Source organism: Nicotiana tabacum, chromosome 22, assembly GCF_000715075.1.
Source record: "Nicotiana tabacum cultivar K326 chromosome 22, ASM71507v2, whole genome shotgun sequence".
In the NCBI taxonomy this organism is placed as follows: domain Eukaryota; kingdom Viridiplantae; phylum Streptophyta; class Magnoliopsida; order Solanales; family Solanaceae; genus Nicotiana; species Nicotiana tabacum.
In genome coordinates this window covers 54,747,609-54,767,588 of record NC_134101.1, presented here as the reverse complement: position 1 = coordinate 54,767,588, position 19,980 = coordinate 54,747,609, and the positions used below count along the sequence as shown (strand labels likewise).

Sequence of the window (19,980 nt, the reverse complement as noted above, 5' to 3'; positions counted from 1 at the left end):
TCGAAAAGTTCTCCATTTTACAAGTTGAGACCTCTGGTTAAGAATGAACGATACTCAATAAATCACCATACCCCCGAGGTGGCAGTAGAACCAGTTTGGTCTTCGACTCCTTATAGCATTAGATTTGTTTTATGATCCTAAGGTAGCCGTGGCCATTTCAATGGAGCCTTTCAAAAGTTCAAATCTCCAGCATAACAATTTTATGAGAATACAGATATAAACTACAATAAACTAGGTAATCAATGAGTCAGTGGGCTTGTAGGCAAGAACTCGATCAAAAATATTGCAAACTCATTTTTTAGGAAGTATCAACCAAAAGCCACCTTAGTCCCTTATAAGAGGTTAAAGATGGACGAAATCCTTCCTCCTAAAGTACTGCAGCAAAACTATGCAAGATTCTGTACTCCCCTCCATTTCTCTTTAAACTAGTCACAAGAAAAGCACCAAATATTATGTGAAACAAGATTTGATTTTTGTGAAATATGTTAAGGGAAAAAATTAGGACGTAATTCTCTCTAATTGATACTCCTAATAGAATTGGAGATAAAGAAGTCATTGGAAATTTAAGAGGAAACACTAGCGCAGTCCACAGTATAAAATATTATGCTAGACAATATCACCCTCATTTTAGTCTAATGGAATAAGTCTTCAAAATACCAAGTAGCGCCAAACTGCAGAATAATGCGTCCACAGTATAAATATTATGCTAGACAATATCACCCTCATTTTAGTCTAATGGAATAAGTCTTCAAAAAACCAAGTACAGTATCAACATTAACAACCTCTATTCCACTTAGCCAACTCAGATCATATGATCTGTGAACAGGTCACCCAGATAAAAGATGCCCTCATCGCGAACGCTGGTGTTTGAGTTGGGGCACACTCCAACACTAAAGTTAGATGAGGGCGCAATGGAAGGTAATTGCTGAGAGTCAATGGTTAAACCTCCCCCTGGAGCAGCCACCCTGTTCTCAGGTGCATTGTTAGAACCGAAGCTACCAACTGTATAACTGGACATTCCACTGTGAGCAGCAACTGTATAACTAAACATTCCACTGTGAGCAGCAACTGTATAACTGGGCATTCCACTGTGAGCAGCAACTGTATAACTGGACATTCCACTATGAGCAGTGCTGGACAGCATTGCATGAGATGATGGTGTTTTTCCAACGTCAAAAATAGAACTGATTTCGTTGTCTTCGACCATATGCTCAGTGATTAACGCTTCTAGTTCACTCCCAATTCTAGTGACAGGATGACCGTAGATTTCATTGCCAGCAGCAGTAGATGGTTGTTGGCTGGGTAATAGGGATCTTTCAGTGTCAACCTGAATCCCAGCTTCATAAGTGACCTCCTGCTCCACGATTAGGTCATCTATACCTAATATGAAGTCATCAGTCACATCATGGTACAGACGACTCACTTCATTGACAAATGCAGCACCAGGGCCTGAGGACTCTCCTCCAGAAACTGCTATCTCCGGCTCAGCAATTGTGATTTCCTGGGGCAACATGCTCTTATTTTCTATGGCAGCAATTGGGGAGGTAAACGTGCCAACACCAGTTGATACCACCCCGCTGTCAACAGCTCCAGTCATATCGTTAGTGCTTGCCGTCACTTGTGATCCTCCTCCAGCAGGTCCAATCATGTTCTCGGGGTTTGGTACTTGGGAAGTTCCAGCAGTTTCAATATCCACACTAGTTATGTCGTGAATGCTTGCTCTTCTCCTCTCTTTGTTGACGCCTTCGCGGCGATTGAAAAACTTTTGGGCATGGCTAGCCACCTGTTGCGGTGTTCTAGATAGCACACAGTGCCTGGATATACTTTTCCAATCACCCTTTCCATATTTATCTAACCCCTTAAGAAACAACCTATAGCAGGAAAGAGAGAAAGAAGTTATCAGCTTTGCATTAATCCAGGAAACAAAACTTCATCAAAAAAAAAATTAATCCAGGAAACAAAATCGCAAGACAGTCTTAAAAGTTTAACATTCTTTCAATCAGCAAAAAGCGCAATACATCTTATAAATTCCAGTGAAGAATAGGTATGATTCCATAGGCATACTTACTGCCATCTGCATGCACTGTATAACATCATAGATAACAATAATCAAAACTAACAACAGCTCTCTCCCTACTGCCCACCCCTAAATTAAATCACAATTCGTTTTTTTCTTTTTTTGACCGAGAAAGAGCAAGGGACCTAGAATCAGGGGATAACAAATGTCATCCGTAGGATATATGATTTCAACATTTGCTTAATTTTCCCTGCCCACTTGCTTTTGCCTCTTCTCTATATGCGCTCACTTCAACTACATCTGTCATTTGGCTTTACAAAATTGAAATAGGCTATTCTTAGGAGTGATGTCTTAAAAGTGATTTCTTACTCAAAAAGCAAAAAGATAAAGATAAGAAAACAAGAAAACTAACAAACAAGACATGTCCATAAAAATACTTAATACCAATAATCAAATCGGCCAATATTTTCCAACATATTCTTAGTAATGGTGCTTTTAGCTATGGGAAGAAGCCCTGGGGGGGTTGAGGTTGGCAGCTTAGTTACCGCGTTGAGGAAAACTAGGGTCCACTAAATTCTTTCTGATTAAAGCCCCAGCACCCAAAAAAGAGAGAAGAAAAGAAAACACAAACTAGAACATTATTCCAAAACATGTTTTTGCCCTACACTATTTCCATGGATCATGTAATGTGTTTGCAGCATGCTACTCTTACGAGATATTCAAAATTCAAGAGGTGCTAAGAAAGTATTAGCACATTGAATAGACTACCAAAAAAATGATTTTTACTAATTAAAAGATTTAGTCTAATTGGGTTAAATACATGTATTTTTCACATCACTGTTTGTCAAGCAACAAATTCCACAAGTATTTCCAGCATAAGCCAGAGGCAGACTGAAACCTTTATGATGTGTTCATTAGCTTGTCCATCTGCAGTAAAGCATTCATCTGGTTATAAGCGCCAAATATATATACAACGGTGCAACTTATGTTGCAAGATCTATATGGAGTAGTACTCCACTCGTCGAAGAAAAGGATAAAATTTACTTATTTTTAAAAAGGGATAAACACTCAAAATGAAAAATAAGTACTTTATAAAGAAATCTCTTAGGGGAAAACCTTAAAAACAAGAAAATGAATGAATTCCAAAAAAAAAAAAAAAAAAAGACCAAGCGTTTATTTTTTTATGAATAATTATGTTTATTTCATTTTTCCCCCACAATATCACACATAAAAAATATGTTACCATTTTCTTTTTTTTCCATAAGTGGCTTTCACTAAAGTTACAGAAAGCTCATGGTTCTTTTGTTAATTATCGATGCAAAAAATTATGCTCAACAAACACAAACAAGAAACAAGCATTTTGTAGCAGACATGTCCTGGAGGCAATTTTAAAATTCTTTTCAGGGAAAATAAGAAATTCAATAAGCTATCAGGCAGGACATAACTATAGAAATGCAATAATCACCCATTTAGATGATTAGAAGCACACCGATCATGGTCCTTGAGAAATGTAAGGAAATTTTGAAATCCTTTCTAGTAAAAAGTGAAAGTCATGCAATCAATTAGCAAGACATGATTATAGTATCCAGTAAACATCAATTCAGATGATTAATATTGTCCTTAAGAAATGTACAGGAAACGCACTTGTGTTCCTCTTCTGTCCAAGCAACCCCTTTTCGCCGTTCTACATCTGCTTTTGGTAATCTACTTTTATTGAGGGAATGGCTTTGCATATTCCGATATCGAGGTAAAGGAACAAGTCCAGACTCAATCGCATTCACATCCTCAACTAATACCTCATAGTGATTTTTTATATCTTCAAGTGATTTCCCAGGAAGTGCTGCTGCCATCATCATCAATAGATCATCATCACTAGAGTAGACCGCCAGGGTATTCTCAAAGATTTTATCCTCCTCCTTAGTCCAGAAGGAGCCATTGCATGTCCGATCGGTGCTCATTTTCTTTTAGATCTACAAGGAAAGGGTCAAGTATGAAAAGGAAAGTTTTTCAAAAGCATTCCGAAAACGGATGAATTCAATAAATGACAAAAACCACCATAAATATCTGGCATCTAAATAAGATTTTATGTAACCCCTGACACTTGGTAAACAGAAAGAACGGCAGCAAGACATGTATTCTTTAAATCAGTTACAGATTCTAAGAGTAGTAATGAGCGACTGGTAAAAGGAACGGATAGGTGGCACGCCAAAGCAGAATGACCACTCGAACCACATAATTTTCGAGATGTTAAGGTGCACATGAACATGGAGGAAAAACAACCAAAGTTATCTGAAATACAGCAACAACAACGACGACGACGACGACAACCTAGTAAAATCCCATCAGTGGGGTCTGGGGAGGGTAGTGTGTACGAAGACCTTACCTCTACCCCGAGGGAGTAGAGAGGCTGTTTCCGCAAAGTTATCTGAAATACAAAATATAAATTGATGAGGCCTGAGGAACAATAAGCAAAAATGATGTTTCTAATAAAATTTCTATGGTGAAAGGCATCTGATAATAGTCATAATGTAATCTACTATATAGGTACTACATATTTATTAGAATGTTTTCAACCAGGTACAGCCAAAGAGGAAGTAAATGGTAGATCTAATTAAGGAAATAGCATAGTGACAGTTAAGATTTGTATAAAGAGCTATTTCTGACAGCTAAATAATAAGGAGCAAGTTGACAAGATAATTTCACCAGTAGTATATATCGAAAATTTTATTAAGGGGTGTCAAAATATAAAAAAATAAAATACACGAAGAAAATAAGGGGAGCAACATATAGTATAAATGCATAAAAACAAAAAAATAATTCCTAGATAAGCAGTGTAATTTTCTGGAGAAGGGGTGCCAATTGACACCCCTTAACATAAGGTGGCTCCGCCACTGGGTACAAACATGACGGGTCCATCACTATTTCTATACATGATGCACCAACTAGGAATCCTGAAATCATTGAGCAATTTCAAACACAAAAATGTAATAATGACAGGCATATTATGATAAATGCTAATTATATTTCTTAACTTCCAGTAGATCCTTGACCTAACAATTGAAAGATGGTAAAAGGATAAATTCAGAAACCCAAACTAGTGAGTTATCCAAGCTCTTAATTTTCAATGACATACTCGTGTCAAATGGTTATGTCAAAGATATGGGTATTTTGTAAGGAACTTCCAAAGTACTCTAAACTTACTAGAGTTGAGCATCTCTGTGTAAGATTCACATGTGAGTTTTAAAACTTATATGCTCGAGTTAACGAGTTAGTCTAGGACTGAAATATGAGTGTCTTGGCAGTTGGACCAGTTCAAGTTGTCAAGAGAAACCAAAAGGGTTAATAGGTAATCCACTAGTCTTTTACTCAAGTTCTGAAAGAAGTAAAAGTTCCAAGAGAAAAAAATGAAGTGTAAGATGGCACCATTGTGAAGTTGAGAAAATTGATTATCTTGGGGGAAAGTATCAAAGAGGGGTTGATGTTTCAACTTCAGTCCTAACCCGGCTTCAACTTGCAGAAGGTGGTATTAAGACAAAACTCATAAATTCTCTCACTGTTAGAACTAAATTAACCTTTAAGACAATCTCATGATAAGCATAAGCTGGTTTCTTATACTGGTTACAGTGTTCTTAATTTTACTTTATACGAAGCTTCATAAAAAGAAACTACTTTATAATAACTAAGTCGAAAGAAATGAACACTTCTCCCATCTTGGAAGGGGTTGATATGTCGGAAAGCGAGTATCACTGTCAACGCTATTAATAAAGGCAAAGCGCTTATTTGATATTTTAATGAATGATCCTGGCAATTGTCGATTTTCTAGCACTATAGGTCTATGCATTTCAACGGTCGTTAAGATTCTTTTATAGCAAAAAAAATTATTGTAGAGAAGTGCTTTCATTGTATACTTTCAGTAAACAATTTTATACCCTTCGATTATGCGGAACAGTGGAAGTTTCAATAAGATTGTCTTGTATAATATAAAGACAATACACTAAATTCACAATCTCTTGATAACCATATGTTGCTAATATATATTGTTTGATAATCTTGTTATCTTTGAGTCTTTATAGCAACTCCGTCACAATAATAAACGATAATCTCCTCTTCTCATAGCCTTGAAAGGGGCTCAACGTATAAGTGAGTTCCAGTAGTGCTAGTGTCAATTAGGGCAAAGCACTCAACTGTTATTCATTTAATGATCTCTCACAATTCAAAATATTTTGGTATTACATGCCTATGCATTTCAAAATCTGTTGAGAATTCTTTGTAGTCAATCAACTATACCTCAATCCCAACTAAGTTTGGGTCTATATGATTCCTCCTTATCAATTCTGCTCTATTTAAGTCCACTTCCATCGGATACCAAATCATTCGACTATTGAAGCACAATAAGAGTTTCTCTAGATGTCAAACTATCCTTGTAAGAACATACAAGTCTCTAAGCATTAAAAAAAACTCCTGATGGCTACTATAACTAAACTTTTACCCTAACTAGTTGATAGCATCTATACGGATCATTTGCTTCTATTATGTTCTGTTATTACCTAAATCTGAAATGGTAGGTCTTTTGAGACAACTTCCATCCATATGATTTTAGGTTTTAGTAGTCTCATTTGTCTTCCTCTCATTATTGCATTGTCGCAACAAGAATATAGCCAAAGCCATCTCAAACGATATTTTCGCATTTTATCCTCTACTTGCATTTACACCTTCTGTACTTGCCCTCTATGTCAGACATGATCATTTCTAAATTTGTCTATTCAGAATTCTTCCATAAAAATGCTTAGATAAATGAGAAAAGTAAGTTTTATTTTCTATTTATAAGTTTTAGTCATAAATAAAACTATCTAGAACAATGGTCACATTATGCCACCTACAACTATCCAAAGCCTCATTACCAGATGCGAATGTTAAAAGTCTATTGCATGGATAGATCACACATACGAGTTAAGATTCCTTCACTACAGCTGTAACCTTATAATTTGAATTTGAAGCAAGATAAATATAAATTTTAGATTTTCAAAAGGTACAATTTGTACCAAACGCTCTTGTTCATGGAACATGAATGGCAATGTAATTCACTACTTAAACAAAAATAAAACTCACTAGGAGTGGGCTTCTTTTGCATGATATTGGTACAGATTTAATTGTAATATATAAATGAGTTTTACATAAATTATAGTACTCCCTCCTAAATTATGTGTTTCCTACTTAACAAGGCACCAATTTAGAGTAAGAGCTTAAATTATCACTATATATTAATAGAAGTTAGTGAAAAAATAATGATCAAGTAAGTTTTTAAAGATTGTGAACTTGTTTAATACAAAACCGGGTTAACAGTGCCTTGTTAACAATCAAATATCAATCAAATATTAAAGAAGCATTAAAAATCTTATGGAGAAAACTTTTCTTTTAAAGAATAGAAGTTCGAGAGGACACAATTCCAAAATTTGATACTATGAAAATAGTAATTAAGAAGTTAACCTTACAATCTCATTTGGGGGAAATAGTTGCTAAAATTTGGAATTACAAGCTGCTAGACCGATGTGTTTCACAAGGCCCAAAATAATCCGTAATAGGGATAGCATGCCAGGGTAACAGGAAAGATGAACGCAATACATTTACAGATGTAGGAGCATAATTCTATGTAATACCTGAAAAGCTTTTTCTCTCATCTTGAATAGAAAATGATTGTGCCATTTTAAACAGAACATTTTACATAAATGGAAAAGGAAAAAATCCGGGTTCCCTTACAACACAATCTAACCGCTTAAAACTAACGAACGTAACGACAAATTATATCCATGACAAGAATTCAAAAGGAAAGCTTTACAAGATCCTATATTTCCCTTCTGAGAACCATTCATATCTCTTTCCTCTCTAAATAAAGTGTAGAAAACTCAACAAGATGAATCTCATGATACTCAAACAGGTGAGTATCACTTCGTCTCTTAAGAATCTACCCCTAAAACCACTAGATAAATCAATCATTCTGAAATTGATCATACATTCTCTTGTATCTACTGTAGTATTAATTTTACACATAGCGAAATAGTACAATGTTGTTCATTTGTATGGATTATGTTTACATAGATCAAAATGGAAATATCCTAATTCCTTGACAACACAATCCTAACCATTTAAAATTAAGGAACATGGAAGGGATAGATTATATTTATAAACATGCCAAGATTTCTTTTTTCTTTTCGCAACGGTGGTCTGGGTCAGCTTGTGCACACCTCGGCTATTCCACCAAGTACTTGGTAACTCCCACCAGTACATGAACTGTGTAACTCTATCCACCAGGCTTGGACAGATGAGAAGAAATTTATCCATACCAAGAAATCAAAAGAAAAAATCCTTACTATGCCCTTCAAAGAACCAATCATATCTCTACATACTAACTTTCATAAACACAAACGATGTTAAGCACATTTTGCATTAAAAAAAATTCACAAAGCATAATTCAGCATAATTCTGAGTGTATCAACTGGAGTGATAAGCTGTGTCACTTATTTATACAACCAAAAGGGAGACACACACACACATATAATCAAAAAAAAAATGAGAAGAAATCTTATAGATGCTGGGCAAAGAGATGATTTTGCACACCTGGGATTTGAACCTTACAATGAATCTAAAAATTTCTTGATACTGGTTAGAAATTTTTCAGAGGAGGCATTTCATAAGTATTTAAGAAAAATAAAAAATGGTCAAGATTACCGTAATCTGAAATCTTTAACATTTATTGTAATACCACAAAAATCTAAAATATGCCGAGCTGTAATTACCTGAATTGCCAAAACTCAAAAACCGGCATATTTTGAAATAATAAGCAGATTCATCTCCCGTGTTTGGATTCTCCATTGATGAGCAATCGAAGATCATATTCTGCGTTTGGGAAGGGTTTTGAGTTATTGCCATTGGTTTTAAGCTTCAAGCGGAGTGACGGACATACATATATACAGTCGTAAGAGAAGGCCGAAAAGGAAATGATCAAAAGGAAGAGATGGCTTTGAAACTTCGTCTTTAAATCGCTAATACTTTATTCTTTACTCATATTCTATTTTGGGTAAAATAATTCATAGTTTCACATATAATTTAATACAGTATTTTTTTAACTCTATCATTTTTTCTTATACATCCAACCAAATATGATATTATTTTATACCAAATTTATGTTGGCCATGGTGGGCCCGAGGAGAGCTAAAGGTAAGTTATCGGGGAGAGGTGATAAACAAGACACGACACGTCTGCAACTACATGATCCTTGATAGTAGAATATGAATTCAATAATTAGGGTAGAAGATCAGTACATAGTCAAGATTTTCCTTTTCATACTTGTACTATTGTTATTATTCACGAATTTTCTTACATTTACTGTATGTTGTCCATTTTGCTTCGGTTTTCTTATTATCATGATGTTGTTAGTGCTTCTTTTTCCATGAGTTTCCCATTATTGTATTTATGTTCAATTATGTTGGGACTATGCTTTTATTGAATCGAGAGTCTATCAAAAATAATATATCTACCTTCATGAGATAAGGATAAAATTTACGTAATCGTTGATGTTGTTGTTATTTAGCATTAATTGCTACAATACTACAATCAACCAACCCTTAATCAAATATTTGGAGTTGTAAGTCCCTAGAATAGAAACCTTTTACAAACCAAACAGGAATTAGTAGCAATAATGAGCTCTCTTAGTAAAAGCTTATTAATCGAAATTAGTTGTGTTAATAGGGTTCAAATATTGAAATTAGTTGAAAACTCACATGGAATGGTTAAACGAAAAAAACTCACATAAAAGAAAACATAGGAGGTCAATTAAAAAGAAATGTTAATAGTTAACAATATTTAGTATAAAATAAAACATGATATAAAATAACCCTTGACTATAAATCACAAGAGAATGAATGTTTAACCAACTTTTTGGTTACGGAATACAGTGATTAAACAAATTTTACAGAAGCTTATAAAGTAAGTCGATATGAAATCCTTTTAAGTTCAAGCTCACGTGTTGTCTATCAATAACGTTTGTGTAAAGAAAAAATTTAAAACAAACGTATATCAAGTCGTCAAAATCATTGACATCAAATAGAAAACAAAAGAGAGAATCAAAATTTAATGGAGACAAGCGAGTGTATTTTTAGTTTAAAAGCGGCATTCAGCGCATGCATTTTTTATTCAGCTAACCAAATCAATACTATCAGCAGTCTCCTAAAACTTTTCTTTAAAGCAAAAGGCTATCTCTGGTTGGTGTGAAGGGTCGTATCACGACCTCAACTGATATATTATCAAATAATACAGGAAATTGGTGAATTTTGATTTTGATTCAAATAATAAAGAATCTTGATAAATCTTAATTGTTGACTTAGAGACCAAGTTTGTGAGCAAGTAGAATCATAATCAGAGTCTTTTTACGGAAAGAAATATATTTTCCTTATACTTCTTTTATTCTCTAAGGTTAGGATATCTCTAAGGGTTATATTCTGCACGAAATTGATGAAAATTATATAGGTTTCTTGATGGTAAAGAATTATAATTAGAGTAGGGAACAAATAAGAATTGTGTGGTCATATATGATAAGTTCTTACGTTTCCTATTATTTATTTTCTTTTATAATTTGGACTCTTAATGCTACTAAAGTGTTACCTAGATGTAGTCCAAGTTTACTTCATTGCAGATATGCACTTCTATTATTTCTTCAAGAGTAATTTGAGAGAAAAGTAAGAAAATCGAGTTCAAAATTCTGAAGTGGATATTGAATGATGGAATATGCAGAAGAACCAGACTAGAGAACATGTTCTTTGATATAGTGTCAAACTCATTGTGTCTAGTCTAGTTCATTGTACTAGGCTTATTGAGCTATAATCTTATTTGCTTATACAAAAAGCATTTCGAGAGGTTTTTCTCTATGAGAGAATTCAAGTCTTAGGCTAGAGTTAGCTCGGGCGTTTTGCTATAATCAGAGTGGTTGTAGGCAGTCAAGTGGTTAGGATTTAGTCTCTTAGGTTATAAGAGTTTTGTAATCTCGTTGTATTAGTGAAGTTTTGTGAGAAATTCCAGAGGTGGGTCGTGATTTTTACTCCCTTGAACAAGGAGGTTTTCCATGTAAAAATCTCTTATATGTATTTAGTTCGGCACTTTACTATTTCAATTGTATAACGAAGGAGCATATACTACTTCTTATACAGATGTCTAAGTGGTGCACCGAACTAATAAGATATACCATAGCCGTCAGAACCTTATAAAGAATGATATTAAATATCCTTATGTATATTTTATATCTATATTGTGATGACAAAAAGTTAGTCACACTTTATAGTCAGTGGCGAAGTCAAAAAATTCAACAAAGGTGTTCAAACCTTTGTCAGTGAGCTATGTAAGGGTGTTCAAAGCCTATTTTTAATTAATAACAAGTAATATTTTACCTTATACGGAGTATAATTTTCCGGCGAAGGGTGGTCAGTTGACCACCCTTGGTTACAGATAGCTTCGCCCCTGTTTATAGTGTACATACCTATCTAATGTATCCATCATTAATAACAAAATAGTTTTTCCTTGATTTGAATGTTATCTCGATCCAATTTCAATATTGATTTCATCAAATTCGGTAGAGAACTAGGATCATCGATTGTCACATGCATTGTGCTCCTTACTCCGAATTTTGCCGATTGATCAACAACTATATTATATTCTATATAAGTATGGACAAAAACAAAATTGTATTTGATAGAGAAAAGAATAATCTGATCCACAATATGTCTAATTTGCTAAGGTACCTTTATTTTGCTGTTAATCATGTTAATAATCAACATGGAATCAGATTCCACAATCAAAAATAAAAAACCCCTATCGATGCATATCTTCAACCCTTGTAGCAACGCTCTAGACTTAGCCATATTGTTGCTAGATTGACCATAGAACTCTGCATAAGCCAACATGTGTAACGACTCAGACGGTTGTTTTGAGTATTTGTATTCCGTTCATCTATTTGAAGTCTTGAGCAGATCTATGATGTATTATGACTTGTGTGAATCGTCAGTTTTGGTTTTCAGGTGATTCGCAATTGATTTGGAAGAATGATTCTCAACTAGGAAGCTTTAAGTTGGAAGAGCTGACCAAGTTTGACTTTTTAGTATTTGGCCTCAGATTGGAGTTTAGATGGTTTCGTTAGGTCCGGATGGTGATTTTGGACTCGAGTGTATTCCCGTATTTGCATTTGAATATTTCTAGAAGGTTTCGGCGCTGATTGGTGAAAGTTGGAAATTTAAAATTTTGAAAAGTTCATAAGTTTGACTTAGAGTTGACTTTGAGGATATCGTATTTGGATTGTGGTTCTGGGAATTGGAATAGCTTCGTTATGTCATTTGGGACTTGTGCGCAAAATTTGAGTTCATTCCGGGTTGATTTGATATATTTCGGTACGAGTTTTGGAAGTTGAAAGTTCAAAGTTCATTAAATTTGATTTGAGGTGCGATTCATCGTTTCGATATTGTTATGTGTGATTTGAGGCCTCGAGTAGGTTCGTGTTATGTTATGGGACTTGTTGGCTTGTTCAGATGGGGTCCCGAGGGGCTCGAGTGAGTTCTAGGGTAGTTTCGGACCATTTATACGCCATTTTTAGTTGTTAGTTTTTTTGCTATAGCAGTGTGCACCGCGATAGCGAAGAAGAATTTATGTTGTTACTGAGCCAATTTTGGAAGCTTATATCTTGCAATCTATAAGGAATTTAGAAATGATCTAAAAACAAAAGTTGTAGTCGTTGATGTCTAGTTTTCAGAAAATTAAATTATTTATCATTTGGAGTTTTGTACAAAAAGTTATGGCTATTATACTAGATACTGTCTGGAAGAGTTGGGCAAGCTAGTTGGAGTTTGTTCATCGCGATCGCGGGAGAATGTTCATGATCGCGAAGGGTAAAAATTGAGCTAGAAGTTTTTTGAATCGCGATCGCGAAGAAGGACACCTAGCACTGCAATAAAATATTAATTTTTGGGATTTTGAGTTTATTTTAACATATTTAGAGCTATGGAGCTCGGATTGGAGCGTGCGATTTTTACCATAAGGATCGGGGTAAGTGTTCACTACTCGGTTTTGATTATAATTCATGAATCTATCTGTATTTTTGGCAATTGGTTGATGATTTCAAAAGAAAAATTTGGGGGTTTTGTCTAAAGTTTCATAGAGTGAATTTTTGAGTTTTGATATCGATTCGAAGTCAGATTTGCGTGAAACTAGTATGGTTGGACTCGTAATTGAATGGGTTGTCGGATTTTATAAGCTTTGTTAGGTTCTGAGGTGCGGGACCCGGATTTGACTTTTTGATTGACTTTGGATTTTGATTAAAGATTTCACCTTTATCGATTGGGTTTGTTTTCTTTGGATATTATTTGATGTTCTTGAATTGCTTATGGCTAGTTTTGTGTTGTTTGGAGTCGGTACGCGCGGGATGACATTTTTGGAGCATCGTTTAACTTGCTCGGTATTGGATTTGGCTTGTTCGAGGTAAGTAACACTTCTAAACTTGGTGCTGAGGGTATGAACCCCTGAATATATGTGATATGTGTTTGGTGTTTAGGTGATGCATATGCTAGGTGACGGGCGTGTGGGCATGCACCGTATTAATTATGACTTGGTTGTTTCTGTGGTATTGTGTAGTTACCTAATCTTATTTTTATCCATGAGATTTCTATGTGTTAGAGTAATTGAGTTGTGATCTATGTTAGAAATCATATTTATAATATATGCTTATTCTGTTGGGACCCACTGAGGTCATAGCTATTGTGGAGTTATTTGCTTAAATTACAGTTACATACTCACTCATACTCATTCAATTGCATATCATATCTCAGTCTCTATTGCTATTATTGATACGTCGTGTCATCATTTTTGGGCTGATTTTTATGACATTGTGAGCCTGAGAGACTAGAGAGATTGATGACTGAGTGAGGCCGAAGGCCTGTTTGTGAGTGATATTTATGGGATCGGGTTGCACGCCGCAGTAGGCTTTATTGATTCATGCCATGATTGGCTTATTATAGCGCTTGGGATGGATTTACCCCTCCGGAGTCTGCACACCCATAGTGAGCGCGGTTGTTATTGATTCACGATGGATCGGGTTACGCGCCGCAGCAGGATTTATTAGCGTTTGCACTGGATCTGCCATGTATAGTACTGAATGATTGAGCGTGATGAGTAGAAGTGTGAGACAGTGAGATTGAGTACTTTGAGAGTGTGAGTACATGAATTCATCATTGTGATGTATTGCATTTGACATGCATACTTGACATACATGCATAGAGATGTATTTCCTCATGCTACCCGGTTTTGGTGACATTTATGATTTCACGTGCACATAGACATGTAGGCATAGAGAAGTACTTTCCTCATGCTATCTGATAATGAAACATCTTATTTATTGTTGATAGGTTTTGGAAAAAATCATAGTTTTTCTGACTTACTCATACTTTGGTGTTTTCGGTGAAAGATTTGGGTTTTACTGTTATACCTGAGAAGCATGACTATTTTTCCGTAACTGTGAACGAGCTGAGCAATATATTTTTGATTCATTGCTTGTATTGTTTTTTCTTATATTGTTACGAATTGTTCTTGGCTATTGGTGTTGGACTCTGACCTTTGTCCAATCTCGTCATTACTTTCAACCTAAGGTTAGATTTGTTGCTTATTGAGTACATGGGGTCGGTTCTACTCATACTACACTTATGCACCTTGCGTGCAGATGTTGGATGTTGATGTTTTTGTGCATGGTGGGAGCTGGATTTAAAGATGTACTTGCGTTCTGGTCATAGCTGCCTCTTGTTCTTGGTAGCTTTAGAATTTTTAATTTGTTCATGTATATTTCAAACAGATGACGTATTTATTTTATACCAGCTTTATAAACTCTAAATCTTAGATGCTCATGATTTGTACTACCAGTCCTTGGGAATTTTGTATAAAAGTTTAGTTATTTCATCACTTATCTTCTCAGTAAATCTCATTTGAATTGGATGGTTGCTAATTGGCTTACCTAGCGGTTGGGGGTTAGGTGCTATCATGACTAGTTAAATTTTGGGTCGTGACAAGTTGGTATCAGAGCTCTAGGTTCATAGGTTCTACAAGTCATGAGCAAGTGTCAAGTAGAGTCTTACGGATCGGTATGATGACGTCCATACCTATCTTCGAGAGGCTACAGGGCATTTAGGATAAACTTCTCATCTTTCTTTCTTTATCGTGCGACATTGATTCAGCGTAAAGTGTGTCGCTTTGAATTCCTTCCACTCACTCGTATACATATGTGAGTTCTCGGTATGAGCTGCGTATCGACGGCTTGTAATTCTATGGATGAGGTACGAGATGTATTTTCTGTGTTTTGGTGATAGGCCAGTCTGGAAGACATGAGGCCGGATTTTGACTGTAGCTTGAGTACGGTGATTTCGGTTGTGTGAGCACGTGCTTTTGGACTTATATGTCCGATAGTGTCCCTATGAGTGGAATTTGTGGCTCGGTGAGTGGTTTGATGGCTATATAATGAGTAAGATATGACTGCGGAAAGTGTTCAGATGGTTTGAATGTGACAAAAAGAGTTTGCTTGAGATGAAAAGAAAAAAGGTGCTTGATTGCTGTCTTGATGTGACATATAGTCTCGAGTTTTGAGTGTGTTGAAGGATCTTTCATGTTGTTCAATTGTGTAGCGAAGTAAATTTTCATGTCTTGTTATGAGTTCAGACTCAGAAAGATTAAGTGATGGCAGTGTAGTTATGGCTGTGAAAGGGTATAGAGAGATGTTAGTTTGAGGCTAAGCAGGTGAATTATTACCTGCGGGGTAATCTACGGATGTGTGGTCCTTATGATGTTATGTGGAGGCTTTCTTTTCTACCAGTGGGTTATATTTGTGCGATTTGAGTTTGGATCGGTTGTAATATTTGACCTGACCGTCACGAGGATGAATGCGAGATTTGCATATGATTTGAGCTATTAGATGGTTTGTGTTGCATGAGCTTATGCAGGATTTAGTTGAATCTCACTGCGGTATTATGGCAGTAATGGGGTATGGTTATTGTAAGTTATCGTATGTTTTATTCCATGGCTTTGAGATAAGTAGGGGAGTCTGTTATCGACAAGTTGATTGCACGGTTATGTGTTGCATTGGTTTCGGTCCTAGGCATACTTGTGGATCGGTTATGACTTGTAGAAGCTGGTTTTGAGGATGACTTAAGAAAGGAAATTTTTGGACGCATGATTTATTACACTTTATGGGTATATGGGAATCATGGAATGATTGAGTTGTTATTCGTGAAGGATACAGTGTGCATAAAGTAGGAATTTTCTCGGTTGCTTAGAGGTATGGATTACTTCTTTGGGTGTCATCGTGCTAATGGGGCACAGGTCGTTCGGCCCGTTTGGCCGGTGCAATTGAGATTTGAGTAGAGTGAATGACTCTCGAGAAGGTTCTAATGGATTCAGGAGTTATATGTAGAAATTGGGAATTTTCAGGATTTGTATATGGCTATAATCTGAGATTTACATTGGATGGTGTCGAGACTCGCGGTATTTCTATATATTTATGGATTATACATTTCAATATCAGAAAGGTGAAGAAAATGGCTTTAGATTCACAGAAGGTCTCTTCAGAGTGGGTGTCTCGGTTGTGGTACTTTTGGAGTGTTTAAGAGGGAATACGACAGCTTATGGGCCTCAATGCGGTGTGATTTTATGTTAGGATCTCATGGGGTGAGTTTTGGTTAAGGATCATGGTGTTCTGGCAAGGAGAAGTGTCACCTTGAGGGTAATTTTGAAGGAACTCATAGAAATTGGACAATTTGGTAGTAGGTTGGATCAGCACAGTAATGGATATGATCGGTTCTTTGGGTACTTATGATGTGGTGAGTCTCTAGAGATGTTTTGTGGCAACGCTTTTGGATTTTGACGACCTGCGTGGCTTGGTTGAGTTAGAGGGATTCGGTTCTGATAGCTTAGTTATGTGCAAATAGATTCCAAAGCATTCTCGATGATTTCTACCACAGTTCGAGGTGGATATTTCCTACTGGCATGAAGAGCATATTGCGTATTGTGATTTTCTCTTGGATGAGATCAAATAAAAGGTTTATGACTGACCGGGTATGTATTCTGCTTGTGACTCAGAGTTGACAATGAGATTCTCATACTTTTCATGTGATGGCATGATAGATGCGTTGTGTTAGGTGGGATTGAGATTTGTGTGTTCAAGGTCACGGTTTAGTTTTGAAAGGAAGGTCATAAATTCTTAGATAGCATGGACGGTTTTCGATGTTTAGATGAATGTTATAACTACTTGGTATTGCCTGAGAATGGTGCGCATCTCAGAAGGCACACTGAGTTTTGACTTACGGATGCTTCATTGGTATTGCGGTACTCTCCTAGTGGATCGACTGCTGATATTCAGATTTTGCTATGTAACACGGAAGAATTATAGAAGTATTCCTCGTGGGATGATCGTGTATGAGAGATGTGTTAGACATTCGGGTGGTGGAGTTGGGATCAGATATGGTGATTCATGTATTCTATGGATTTGGAGACTGGGAGTTCTTAGAAGCAGTTTGTTTCGTGGTTGTGGACCGTGAAGGTGTGGCCAAAGCTAGCCAGATGATAGTATGCATTATGGTTAGGTCACTGTGGACTTTCGGAGGGAGAATTATCTATTTGTGGATGACCAGGGCTGGTTTGGGGGCTCATTGGTAGACCTAATGAGGATGTGCATTCTACATCAGGTCAGATTGGTTGGCTCTGTACTGCTATTATTAAGGGATGTACCATTCGGCTATAATTGATCTCATTCGTATCTGGTATGTTCTATGTGTTACTCTTCTATGCTACGAGGGGTTGCGATTTATTGGTTATATGCACGCATGATGTGGGTTTGTACGGGCCTTGTAGCGAAAATAGAGCGATAAGGTTATTGGGGTATGGAATGGTTGATTGCGCCTTGGTCATGCCCATGCACTTTGTGTGCGTGACATCGAATTGCGGGTGATTGTTGATTTTGAGCATTTTGGCTTGAGGTTTTCCATATGGACCGGTGTTTGGATAGAGTCACGTATTGCAGCGAAGTTATGTTGGGATGTGATCCTTTGTGTTAGAATCGTGTGTCTTGGTTCTACTCTGTGAGAGGGTTTTTAGCATTGCATTGTGGTGGTAGTTGTTGAGCTTGCGGAACGGTTCTCTCATTTGAGTCATTTTCCATTTTTAGGTGCATTTGAATTATTGCGTAATGGTGCACGGATTGCACGGCTGTGGCTTGAGGCTGTATCGGTGTATGGCATGTCAGTAGAGTGGTTGTATTTGATGAGATAAGGTCATTGGACCTAGAATGGGTACTATCGGATTTGGTTGCGGTACATTTGGAAGGATAGTGTCACTGATCGACTTAGAAATTGGTTGTAGCGCTTGTCGAATGAGGGGGAGCTCTATGACTGGTTGATCTGATGAGTGGTTATGAGTTCCTGCGTGTCTCTTTCATCATCGGCGGTGTACGAAGGTTTTGAATAATATTTTGTTTGATATGAGGTTTATTACTGGTACCGGGTTTGTTTTGAGCAGTTACTATGGTCAAAAATTTTCCTACGAGTATGCAAGTCATCTGGTATGTCATGTGATTATATATTGGGTTATGGTTAAGGCTTGATATAGCTTGTTCAGACTTACACAACATATAGATGCGAAATTCGGGTCTTGTAAGGAATTCAGGATGTTGGAAATTTGGTTCTAAGGCTTACAGACTAAGGTTGAAGTAATGATCTTCGGTTATGTTGTGTTTTGAGGCTTATATGTAATAGGGTGACGTGGGATCACCCCCGGGCCCCGGGTATGTGCATGGTAAGGTTACATAGTGATTTGATGGCTTAGGAACAACTCTTGGCATGTTCGAGGACGAACATATGTTTAAGTGGTGGAGAATGTAACGACTGAGCCGGTCGTTTTGAGCATTTGCTTTTTGTTCATCTATTTGAAGTCTTGAACAGCATATATGATGTATTATGACTTGTGTGAATCGTCACTTTTGGTTTTCAGGTTATTCAGAAATGATTTGGAAGAATGATTCTCAACTAGGAAGCTTTAAGTTGGAAGAGTTGATCAAGTTTGACTTTTTAGTATTTGACCTCGGATTGGAGTTTTGATGGTTCTGTTAGGTCTGGATGGTGATTTTGGATTCGGGCGTATGCCCGAATTTGCATTTGGATATTTCTAGAAGGTTTCAACGCTAATTGGCAAAAGTTAGAAATTTGAAGGTTTGGAAAGTTCATAAGTTTGACCAAGAGTTGACTTTGAGGATATCGGATTCGTATTGTGGTTCCGGGAATTGGAATAGATTCATTATGTCATTTGGGACTTGTGCACAAAATTTGAGTTCATTTCGAGTTGATTTGATATGTTTCGGCACGAGCTTTGAAAATTAAAAGTTCAAAGTTCGTTAATTTCGATTTGAGGTGCGATTCATCGTTTCGATATTGTTATGTGTGATATGAGGCCTCGAGTAGGTCTGTGTTATGTTATGGGACATGTTGGCATGTTCGGACAAGGTCCCGAGGGCCTCGGGTGAGTTCTGGGGTGGTTTCAAACCATTTGTAGGCCATTTTTTGTAATGACCCAAAATATCATCTTTAAATCTAATAATTAATTATGTGTTCTAAGACCTCGAAAAGTACTATTTGTCACTCCTCGACTTGCATGCGAAGTCCGTAAAATTTTTCGAAATGTTTTTATGTAAAAAATGGATTAAAATGTAAACTAGAGCCTTAAAACTCAATTGAGTTGACTTTGGTCAACATTTTGAGAAAACAGACCCGAATCAGTATTTTGACAGTTCTGGTAGGTCCGTATCGTGATTTGGGACTTGGACGTATGCCCGAAATTTAATTTGAAGGTCCCTAGCTCAAGTTATGACCATTTAACGGAAACTAGTAATTTAAAGGCTAAAG

The 19,980-nt window shown here is 36.5% G+C and overlaps 1 protein-coding gene across 2 annotated transcripts; it reads right to left on the bottom strand.

Moving 5' to 3' along the window:
- Positions 1-597: 597 nt before the first annotated feature.
- Positions 598-9,081, bottom strand: LOC107770741 (uncharacterized). Of its 2 annotated transcripts, XM_016590082.2 has the most exons (4): positions 8,812-9,081; positions 4,401-4,442; positions 3,662-3,987; positions 598-1,871 (listed from the first exon to the last, which is right to left on the bottom strand). In XM_016590082.2, the coding sequence occupies exons 3-4, from the start codon at positions 3,973-3,975 to the stop codon at positions 803-805; spliced, it is 1,383 nt and encodes a 460-aa protein (XP_016445568.2). In that variant the 5' UTR covers positions 3,976-3,987; positions 4,401-4,442; positions 8,812-9,081; the 3' UTR covers positions 598-802. The 2 variants fall into 2 exon arrangements, with proteins under 2 accessions (XP_016445568.2, XP_016445562.2); XM_016590076.2 differs by lacking the exon at positions 4,401-4,442 and having other exon boundaries at positions 8,812-9,080.
- Between the last annotated feature and the right edge of the window lie 10,899 nt (positions 9,082-19,980).

Excerpts from the sequence above, each read along its gene's own strand:
- LOC107770741 (XM_016590082.2), bottom strand. The coding sequence starts at position 3,975 with ATGAGCACCGATCGGACATGCAATGGCTCCTTCTGGACTAAGGAGGAG. Across the intron at positions 1,872-3,661 it reads TGGACAGAAGAGGAACACAA|GTTGTTTCTTAAGGGGTTAG; the intron begins GTGCGTTTCCTG and ends TTCCTGCTATAG.